The 12,118-nt window shown below is 36.5% G+C and overlaps 1 protein-coding gene across 3 annotated transcripts in view; it reads right to left on the bottom strand.

The window, feature by feature from the left end:
• LOC150085004 (uncharacterized) overlaps positions 1–12,118 on the bottom strand; it is a 234,710-nt gene that overhangs the window by 209,924 nt on the left and 12,668 nt on the right. For all 3 annotated transcript variants that reach the window (XM_090376729.1, XM_090376731.1, XM_090376730.1), the window contains exon 3: positions 429–526. In XM_090376729.1, coding sequence (XP_090232855.1) covers positions 429–526 — 98 coding nt within the window. The remainder of the gene's footprint in view (positions 1–428; positions 527–12,118) is intronic.

The raw sequence follows: 12,118 nt of genomic DNA, 5'->3' as shown, positions 1-12,118 counted from the left end.
AAATCTTATCTGATGCAATCTGTAAGAAATATTGCCATATGCTTACGTTATTCGGATGACAATTACAATTTTAAGGGGTGATGCACTTTCTTTGAACACCAGTGTATATACTTGGGATAATCAAGAGAATGGAGGTACCACTTTAAAATATGAAATGTTCACAACAAAAGATGAGCAATGCATAAAGTATCAAATTAATTTTGTAACACTGAAAGTTAAAAATCCATTTTACATACTAGAATATGGTCTGATTCAATTCCACCCACTCCTCCTGCAAATAAGATAACATAAAAACAAAAAGTGGTTTTTACCATTCACAGAAGAACATCAATCTAACAGATATATGAACTATTAGAAAAAAATAACTGAAATAATTTAAGTTTTATTTGTTAATTGGATTAATTAAACTAAACACAAAATAACTTTACATGGTAGCTGGACTGTCAGCTGCCTGAGCAACTGCAGGATCAAGATGTATTTTACATGGACGTCCATGAAGTTGAAGAAACTGAGCTGGATCCTGTTTCTAAAGAGAAACAATAAGGTTAATGTTACAAGTGCCACCATAACATACAAAATTATATACATGCATATAGTATAACTAGAAATGAAAATATATACATTCTTGAATGTAATAAGCAGGACTTAGATTCTTATGTAAAAACTGTCAAATCAATAAACAAATATGTACAAAAAAATTGAAATAGAATAATCACAACTTAACACAAAAACAAATCCTGCCATCAAATTTAAAGGGCTGCCTACTTTCTGACTACAAAATCCTTAACTATGAAATGCACCTCTCAATAAGAAATTTTTCCATTATTTTGTCCACCACAATTATGTACTGTAGAAAAATGCAAAAATTACTGATTTTTGCTTAGAGCATATAGCACTTTCCACTGATAGCATGTACTATTTGCTGTAAACAAAAATCAATGCCTACCAGCGCCTTTTACAGAAGGTTAGAATATTGAGGACTCTATATAATATTTAAAAAATAAAAAAAAAACTGATTTTTTTTATTCCCAATGTGGTAACACTGGGTGATCACTAAGCCTAACAGCAGTCTACAGACCACCTTCTAAATAAATCCTACATGTTATAATGTTTATATGTGTTACATAAATGATTGTTAATTATATTTTAAGTGTCAACCCTTCCTTTACTGTGGATCCAGTAGAGAAAGGATTCACAATCTGCAGCAGTACTGATTGAGACAGCACGCAAAATAATACCTAACGGCACCACAGGATGATTTATTAAATGTGGCAGTGGCATCGGGCTTTACAAGTCTATCTGAATATCATCTGCTAATTTCAGATCAGAAGCTCTGTCTAGCTTCCTAAAAAATACATACAATTTTACTTGAGTAGTTTTAAAAATATTTTTGTTTTTGACTTTTCTTTTCCTCTATGATCTATATATTATGAGAAACCTGGTACAGTATCTATATGGATTATGTAACTTGTGGTGTTTCAATTCCATATTTGAATGTGATATTAGCATTAGCAGAGGTATATGATGAAAGAAAGCAAGCTTATACAGCATCAGCCAAAAAAAAAAAAAAAAAAAACCCTTCCAATTTCACTATGCACATCTATTCTATAACTGACTTTCTCAATTTATGCTCCCTCAAGTTCATAATCAGAGCAAGAGGAAGAATCCCATCAGCATTGAGCCTGCTCAATCCATTCAAGGCCTTATACACCTCAATCAGACCACCTCACCAGCTGCTGCAATTTGCAGAACTTAAGTTTTTCTTCATAAGAGCACTCCTCTGTTCCCCTCACCAGTCTTCTTGCTGTTCTCTGTACTCGTTCTAGCAACTCTACATCCTTCCTAAAATGAGGCTTCCAGACCTGTACACAGGACTCAAGGTATGGTCTGACCATTACCTTATACAAGGGGTTAATCACCTCCTTATCCCTGCTAGTAAAATTCCTGTATATCATTGACAAGACACCATGAGCTACTCTTGAAGCCTGTCTGTACTGCTCAGAAAACTTCATATCTGACTGCACAATTACCCCCAGGTCCTTTTCATTCTCCACTACCCTGAGTGTAACATCACACAGTTGGTACATTTTTCTGGGGTTACTGCTACCCATATGCAGTACTTTGCATTTGTCAATGTTAAACTTCAGTTGCCACTTGAGTAGTTTTACTTGAGTAGTTTTAAAATCTTTTACTTGAGTAGTTTTATCATCTTGAGTAGTAGGAGAGGGCGCTGAATCTCTTTAAAAGTTACAGCTGACAGTTACAGGCTCCGCAAAAACGATAAGTGTTTGCCTTTTATTTACATGATTGTTATTTTATATTGTACTTAATACGTAGTCATATAGTTATAGTTACGCTGGTTATTTTTTATTTTTAATTTAGATAAAGAGTTTTTGTGGATTTTACTTACGATAGGTAAAACCGTTATTTCGTTCCATTTTTGTAGCCATTGTTTTTGGATATAGTGGTAGGGAATTCAAATTTTTTAATTGAGGTAGCTAGGTAGCTCTAACGCATAATTATATAGTAATACGCTTCACTGTTTCTATTTAATAGTTTCTATTCAAATACTATTGATATTTAATTTATTGATTTTATTAATTTAAACTACCATGCCCCAGACTAGAGCAGCAAAGCAACGGGCACAAAGTGGCAGGAGTGCTGTGAATCGGGGGAGAACTGAGGGAGGCAATTCTCCAACGCATCACAGCCTAAAGAAATGTGCAACTTGTGAAATGTTTGCCGAACTCTCTGGAACGGAACATGATATTGCCATGGGGGATGTCTTTGTGTGTGCGCGATGTAGGGAGTGTAAGGAAATCAGGCGACAACTCAGCGTTGTTATGGGCTTATATGAGAGTTTGAGGGACAGGGTGGATGCCCTCGAAAGATCTAAATTGAGGGGCCCATCAGGCTCTCAGCTGCCCACCTCAACGCCAGAGCTCACTCCTGGGCATCGGGCAACACGGCGGCAATCTCCAAAGCAGAATGCGCTGGTCCCAAAGGAACTAGTTATTGTTGGTGACTCTATTGTCAGGGAGACGGGGAATATATTTTGTAAAAAGGATAGGTGGAACAGGACCAGGGTATGTCTGCCAGGGGCAAAGGTTGATGACGTTGTAGAGCGGATATCATCTTTCAAGGGCACAAAAGGTGATATAGTTGTACACGTTGGTACTAATGATATTAAGAGTAGGAGACCGGCGGAATTACTCAACAAGTACAGGTCACTGTTGAAAAAAAGCCGTGAAATAGGGTTGAATTTGAAAGTGTCTGCAATTCTGCCCAGACACGATAGGAGGGAGTACATGATGAGAGCCTTGTCGATCAATTCGGCCCTGGAAAGATTGTGCAAGGCTCAAGGGGTAGAATTTTTTTCAGCCTGGACTGTACTTGTTAACAGGAGAGATTGCTTCTACAGGGATGGGATACACTTAAATAGAAAGGGTGCAAGAATATTTGCTGATGCTATCGAGGCAGTGTTAGGTGGGTCGGAAAACTGCTAGTTTGGGGGGATACAAAGACTAATAGTTTAACAGTAACCGCAGGCAGAGGTGAAGGTGATTCTTGCACAACTTCTATTAGAATAAGAAGCGACCTGGAGCGAGGGGTGTTGGGGGTTTCAGGGACGGATGGCAGTCATCATGGAATAGTTGGGTATATGGGATGTGTTAGGGTAACAGGGAATAGGCATAGGAGCATGTATGCTTGCATGTATACCAATGCTAGAAGTATAGTAAATAAATTTGATGAATTTGAAGTGTTGGTCAAGACATCAAAGGCGGATATTGTTGGGATAGCAGAGACGTGGTGTCACAAAGATATAAGGAATGCAGAACTGGAATTTGGGGAGTACAATGTGTACAGAAAGGATAGACAGGACAGAAAGGGAGGGGGTGTTATGCTGTTAATTAAGAAAAACATAAAATCAAAGGAAGTGCACCCAGTTAATATAGATGAACAGTGCTCTGTTGAGTCAGTTTGGTGTGAGATAAGCACTGCGAAAGGAAAAATAAGAGTAGGAGTGTGTTATAGGCCTAATGACTTGAATGAGTACAATGAACAATTGTACAGAGAAATAGAGTGGGCCAGTAAATCAGAATGTCTTATAATGGGGGATTTTAACTTCCCAGATATTGACTGGAACTTGTGGGTTGGGCACTCACACACTAGTCAGACTTTTGTGGAGTTATTGGATGATTGTTTTCTGCAGCAGCATGTTCGAGAGGCAACCAGAGAAAGTAACACTCTTGATCTGGTTATCAGCAGTGATCATTCGTGTATTAAGAATTTGCAGATAAAGGAACCACTAGGTGGCAGTGATCACAGTGTGCTGAAGTGGGATTTACTCAAAGAGGTAACTACCGTCAGGGGTAAAGGAAAGGGTTTTTGCTTCCGTAAAGGGGAGTACAGTGGTCTCAGACAGTTTTTAAATTCTGTACAGTGGGATCAACTGACGATGTTACAAACAGTAAATTCTAAGTGGGAAGCATTCAAAGAATTAATCGTGGAAGCTACTAGACTTTATATACCGATTAAGAAATATCGTTCAAGGTTTAGGCCTAAATGGTTATCAAATGAACTAATGAGACTCGTGACAGAGAAGAAAAATGCATGGGATGCATATAAATTATCAGGCGACGCAGAAGCCTGTAGCAGATATAAGCTAGTCTGTAATCAGGTCACAAAGGAGGTTCGGCAGGCAAAGGCGGATTACGAGAAATCTTTGGCAAAAGATGCTAAGAAAAACAGCAAGGATTTCTTTACTTATATAAACTCTAAAAGGAAGGGGATGAATATGATTGGACCACTTGACATCGATGGTTCGACTGTTGATGATCCTGCTCAGATAGCAAACAAACTGAATGAGTATTTTGCATCTACATTCACACGTGAGGAATTATTACAATTTGAAAATGGAAGAAGGTTATCAAATTGTAGCAGTGTGCTTAATGATTTTGTAATAACTGAGAGCAAAGTGGAGGAGAAATTGTTGAAGTTAAACATAAGAAAGGCACCTGGGGTGGATGGGATCTATCCAGTTATTTTAAAGGAGGCGGCAAAGCAACTAAGCAAACCCTTAGCCATAATTATGAGAGCATCCTTGGACTCAGGGGAGGTTCCCACGGACTGGAGATGTGCAAATGTGTCCCCAATTCACAAAGGTGGATCGAAGGGTGACACGAGTAATTACAGACCAGTTAGTTTAACTTCTGTTCCGGGTAAAATAATGGAGTCGCTGGTTAAAGATGCATTGCAGGATCATCTAGACAAGACTGCAGCGATAACTCAAACACAGCATGGATTTGTTAAGGGAAAGTCTTGTCTGACAAATTTGATTGGTTATTATGATGTGGTCACAAAGGAACTGGATGCAAAAAATAATTTTGATATCATATACTTGGATTTCAGGAAAGCTTTTGACACTGTTGCGCATGGAAGACTACTGTACAAATTGGAGCAGAATGGTATTAAGGGTAAGTTGCTACAATGGATAAAAGGATGGTTAAGTGGGAGAAGACAGAGGGTGGTAATCAATGGGTGCTGCTCTTCGTGGACTAATGTTATTAGTGGAGTCCCACAGGGTTCGGTGTTGGGTCCACTGTTGTTTTGTGTATTTATCAATGATATTGATGAAGGTATATCAGGCTTAATGTCGAAGTTTGCAGATGACACAAAGGTTGGCAGGGTTGTTAATGACAGTAATGGCAGTGTGCTACTGCAACAGGATCTAGATAATTTGGGCAGATGGGCTAAGAAGTGGCAACTGAAGTTTAACATTGACAAATGCAAAGTACTGCATATGGGTAGAAGTAACCCCAGAGAAACGTACCAACTGTGTGGTACTACACTTAAGGTGGTAGAAAATGAAAAAGACCTGGGAGTAATTGTGCAGTCAGATATGAAGTTTTCTGAGCAGTGCAGACAGGCTGCTAGGGCGGGTCATGGGGTTTTGTCAATGATATATAGGAATTTTGCTAGCAGGGAAAAGGAGGTGATTGTCCCTCTGTATAAGGCAATGGTCAGGCCACGCCTTGAGTACTGCGTACAGGTCTGGAGGCCTCATTTTAGGAAGGATGTAGATTTGCTTGAGCGTGTACAGAGAAGAGCAACACGATTGGTGAGGGGAATGAAGGGATTCTCTTACCAAGAGAGGCTTAAGTTCTGCAAATTGCAGTGGCTGGAGACTAGGCACCTGCGCAGTGATCTGATTGAGGTCTATAAGGCCTTGAATGGGTTGAGCACGCTGAATTCTGATGGGATCCTTCCACTTGTTCAGATTACCAACCTACGGGGACATAAGTTCAAATTAAGAAAGGACAGATGTAGAATAGATGTGCGGAAATTTGCCTTTAGCCAGCGGGTGGTTAATTGCTGGAACAAACTTCCATCTGTCGTTGTAGAAGTTGATAGGTTAAATAAATTTAAGGAGGAACTGGACAGGCATTTGGAGGGAATGGTGTGATTTTTTTTTTTTTTTTTTGGCTGATGCTGCATAAGCTCCTACACTTGCTTTCTTGCATCATGTGCCACTACTACTACTACTACTACTTTTCAGACCATCTGCTCAATTTTTTAGATCTTGTTGCAGTAGCATACTGTCATTAACAACCCTACCAACCTTTGTATCGTCTGCAAACTTTGACATTAAGCATGATATACCTTCATCAATGTCATTGATAAATACAGAAAACAACAATGGACTCAACACCAAACCCTGGGGGACTCCACTAATAACGTTATTTCACAAAGAGCAGCATCATCTATTGATCACCATTCTGTGTCTTCTCCCACTCACCTTTCCTTTTATCCATTGTAGAACACTTGGCCTTAATGCCATACTGCTCAAATTTGTACAGTGGTCTTCCATATGAAACAGTATCAAAAGCTTTCCTGAAATCAAAGTATATGATATCAAAATTATTTTTTGCATCTAGTTCCTTTGTGACCACATCATAGTATCCAATCAAACTGGTCAGACAAGACTTCCCAAGACAAGTTAAGTGAAACTGGCAAAACAAAGTAAACATACACATGCATTGGTTCCAATTTGAGCTTTTAATGGTTTTGTGAAATTAAAAATGGAAGTTACTAATTATTTTAGTGTTTATACTTTAAACTTAGTTTTTTTTTTTCTGTCTAACAGAATTAGTCAAATTCTATGAGGATTTTGTGTTGTGTAAGGACTGTTTGAAAATAAGTATAAAAAACAGTTACAATTGTTGTTTTAATTTTTTTTTTTTTATATATTTCAATTCATTAGGAAAGGTCAGACATTAGTATTCTGCAAGCAGACTTAAAGAGCAAAAACTGTTTTCAGAAATAAAAAAGAAACAGATGAGCCAGTCAGGTCCCTTGCCACTCTATTTGTATGCTACAATTTTAAATGCCACCACTGCTAGGTTAATCTCATGGTGAAAGACTCTCTATATAAGTTCAGAATGCAACCACGTTTCAATTTAACTTAAGTGAAGCCTCTTAAGTGAATTTCAACTGTATCCACTTTTTGTGAAAATTCACAAATGACACCAGAGACAAATTCACTGGAGCATTGTTGTAACTGGGGTATGACAAATGGAATTAAAGAAAAAACTTAAAATATTATTTAAAACTTATTATAAAAATCAGCTGTCATAAAAGCCTATGGCTAATATATTATAACTAAAACTTTTTCTTCTTCCAATCACTAGAAAGCACTTTCCTCTTTCAAGTGCATGTACAATCTACACTTTTTTTGTTTTTGTTTAATATCTAACATATGTTTGATGTGCAATAATATATTGCACATCAAACTCGTAATAATTTTGTATTAAAATTGAAAAATGTAGATTTTTCAATTTAAATACACAATAACATCCTATACATCAATTCAAATGAATGAAAAGCTTAGTGTAAAATTGTACGTTCAAACATGGCATAAAACAGATATCATTTTTTTTTTTTTTTTTTTTTTTTTTTTTGTAAATGAAATCAAATCCTCCTGTGTACCTTTGCCCACCAATATTTTCAAACTGGTTATACAGTATTTTCTGTTTTCACCTCAATATACTATAAATTACAAGACATTAAATTTTTGTTTGGCATTTAACAATACTAGGTAAGCAAACACATCTAGCTCTTTTGTAGGCAACTCACATTCCCATGTGGCATCTCTGAGATGCCGGATATAGGTGTCTAATCTTGCTGCAATCAATGCATTGATTTGAGTGGCTAAATAGAAACATCTGACAAAAATACAGAAGTTCACATTGTGTCTGCCAGAAGTCATGCAAATGTCTATTTGGGGATCAGTGACTTTGAAAATTCTAAATATATATATATATATATATATAGCCGATAATTAATATAAAAATAAAACATAAGCCAGCAGTATCGCAAATACTATAGAGCGAAAGTTAACATAAAATAAAATAAACCAACGGGGAGAGAGAAGTAAAGGTAACAAGACAGAAACCATAGCTCTAGAGTGCTATCTGTTCTATAGTTTATTTCTCGCTGCATAAGGACCACCGCTATGCAAATCCTCTGCATTTGTGGATTGATTGGAGGAGGAAGGGGTGGTTTGGTCCTTCAATCTATTCGCCTTTGCGACTATTTGTATGGCAATTGAAATGCAGCAATTCCATGACCATTATTGGCCTCGTGGTCCTCTGTCGATATGGGGCATAATGGTCAGTATTATTTTGTTTTCTTTTAGTAGTTCTTTTTAGTCCCTTTTGGTGATATTTCACGTTTTTCAGAACTGGTACCTTACAAGGGGGGTACCGCTAAATTATTATATAATTGGCAATTATTTTAAATTTAAATTGGAATTAGTATTATTATAAATTGGATTTAAAGTTCTAAATTATTTTGGGACTTTCGGCTATGGTTTCTGTTTTGTTACCTTTACTTCCCCCTCCCCGTTGATTTATTTTATGTTAACTTTCACTCTACAGTTTTTGCCATACTACTGGCTTATGTTTTATTTTTATATTAATTATCGGCTATATCTGGGCATCATTTGGAGGATGTGCATTTTTGCTACCTCTAATGATAACTTAATATTTATTTATTTTCTTATTTTATGTTATTGCATTTTATCTTCTAAGTTATATATTTAAATATATATATATATATATATATATGTGATAAAACTTTACAATTATTAATGGTTTCTCTCTTTTTTTTTTTTTTTTTTTTTCTTAATCAGATTTAGTACAACATAATTAATAGATCACTGTTTTCATTCAGTAAAAAAAATAAAAAATTTTTTTTATAATTAAAACAATGGATCACACAGATGCCATGCAAGTGTCCTTGTTATAACTGAGGATGCAAGTGATAGAAGGCTAATGACTCATAATATGTAGGTCATATTAATGAAAATCAATACTGCATTTCTAATATTTGGCCACAGTTGCCAACAATCCTAATTACATCACTACACTAGAGTGAATCATCACACCTGAAAAATTGCAGAATCCTAGAACATTAGGTTCTGCAAACCTATACATCAAATTGATTTTTGGGAGACTGATTAGCAGCTGGTTGAATTTGGATTAATTCAACCAGCTGCAAGTTGTCATTTGATCAAGTCACAGATCACACTTGCATTAAGCATCATTCTGCATTTTCAAACTACCATACATCATAGATCAAAAGAAGTAGAAACAGTTCATATTTGGCTTTAATCACCAGTATTGCTCTATAAAAGCAGGTCTATCCTTCTCAATTAGCTTTAAGTTAAATCTGAAGGCAGTACATAAGAAGTTAAGTTACAGTTAGGTGACAAGACAGAGTCCAATGTAGGATGTCTGAATATAATGCAGCAACAAGTTTTTTTTTTTAATAATTGCAAGTTATTTTTATTTTGTTTGTTTCAGAATTAGCACAGAGATAGTAAAAACTGTGAAACATCAATGTTGTAAATTGCATGCATACTGTGGTGAGTTTACTGCTTAAAATCAGTTTCTGGGAAGGAAACCACACAATTCTCACTTAAAACTGAACTAAATCCATCACACTTTGAAAGAAGCCTAAAAATTTCTCCCATCTAGATAGCATTGGATCCCAGATAATTTGAACACACTGTGAGAAATAGCATTTGTAAACTACTGTGTTAGCTGCAAGGGGACATGTCATTTAAATCAGTATTACTTCCCTCATACTGAAACTCCGTACCGGCTGTTTCGGTACCGCACTACTTTAAAATATTCAGAATTTCTAATGAGTGCTTAGGCAACAGAGAAAAACTTTTCTCATCTTTTACCCAGTTCAGTAAAAGGCTACGAACAACAAAAGACAATATTGTACTAACATTCCTAACATTTCCCCTTAGGAAAAACAAGTTTTGACAGAGCAGAACTGTGCAGATGAGGTTGCTTTTAGAGTACTTATTTAAATGCTATTAGCTGACCCATTTAACGTAAAAATTCATTCCAATGCAATTCGCCACAAGCAATAACTTTCTCAATAACCAAAAATAAATAAAAAGATTTAAGAAAAATTGTAAATAAAAAAAAATGTATAATCCTAGGTAAAACTTTTACACAAGCCTTAACATTATGATCAAACAGTCTGACAACAGCCTATCTAAAAACAATGGAGATCCTTTTATATTTTTCAAAAATTCAACATAAGCAAATAAAACAGCTGGTACACAATACTCTTAAAACTCTGTACACATCAGATTTTCAAGATGATAACATGCCCTGGCCCATAATATGCAACTATGTTTTATGGGTGCATCTTATGGGACAGGTTCATCCTGTAATTTCCCAACGACATGAACTTCTTTAACTCACTAAGCCAAAGTTAGAAGGTAAAACTGAAAAATAACTTTCACAAAATCAATATCTCATGGCATCAGTGGCAGTGACCGAATATCATAATATTTTATTATGAAGCATATATGAGTGCCATCCAATCAAGTAAGCAGAGCATTATTTTGAAGGATATGTATTATTACACCTGCAAAGATTTTATATATACTATTACACTACATATTTTACAACAATCAATTGGCCTAAAAATCAAGGATCAACAGAACATTCTATGAAAATTTGGTATTAATGACATTTGTTTTTTGAGTAACAATCAATCATCTGAAACATACTTACATTTTTATCAAGCTAACTTGAAATTTTAGAAAAAAAAAAACAAAACTGACAAAACTTTAATGAAATTTGGGATAGCCCAAAAAATTTTCTATAAGAGTCAAGTATAAAATTTTGTGAAAATCTGCCTACTGGGTGCCGAGTTATTACACGGAGAAGGAATGGACATAGTGGCAATAGGTAACTTATGTATACACTGAGTTGGCTTTGCATTGGCAACATCCCCCTTATGTAGGAATGGACTGGGCTGTGATACTGGTGAAGGCTCAAATTTGGGAATAGTTTGATTGCACTGATTTGATATTATTATTGATATTATTGTTTGATCGCACCACTGATCACACATGATAATCCCTGTCTGCAAGGAAGAATGGGTCTGCATTGCGATCTTTCCAACTTCAAATATAGAATGACAGTGGGGCAAGGTGTGCAGCTCCAAGTATCTCGAAAGCAGCCAACGTGGTTAAATGCACCCTTTTATGGCATCACAAGTCTGCTGTGACTCGTTCAACAGGATTCGAACAAACCAAATGTCACACATGGGACAGCTATGTGGGGTCAACACCAGAGGTATCATGTGTCTTGTTTTAAAACACAGCAGTGATGTAGCACAGATAACACAGCAAAACAAAGGAACAGTGAGACCAATAACACATGGACTATGCTCTGGACATTAGCTTGTATAGGCTTGGTATTTGATGACTGTCACAGGTACCATGCTCACTGTGAGACACAGTCTTGAACCCACACTGGACCACTGATATGGAAATCTGTTACCTAGTGTGATGATCCCATTTCCCTCCATCATGCTGATGGGCATATACACATTTGGAGAAAGTAACATGAGGCCATGACACTTGGTTGTACTGTTCAGCAGGCTGGAGGTGGTGTTATGGTTTGGGAACTTTTCATGGAGTGCCCTGGGTCCTCTCCATTCACCATTACTCAACAGCTTGATGGGAATGCTCGCTCTTCTATCGCTGCTGACCCAGTACATCCCTTCATAATGACAGTGTATC

Source organism: Mastigoproctus giganteus, chromosome 6, assembly GCF_048544385.1.
Source record: "Mastigoproctus giganteus isolate SK-2022 chromosome 6, ASM4854438v1, whole genome shotgun sequence".
NCBI classification, from domain to species: Eukaryota; Metazoa; Arthropoda; class Arachnida; order Uropygi; family Thelyphonidae; genus Mastigoproctus; species Mastigoproctus giganteus.
The sequence above is the reverse complement of the archived record's forward strand: the minus strand, read 5'-3'. Positions and strand labels throughout refer to the sequence as shown.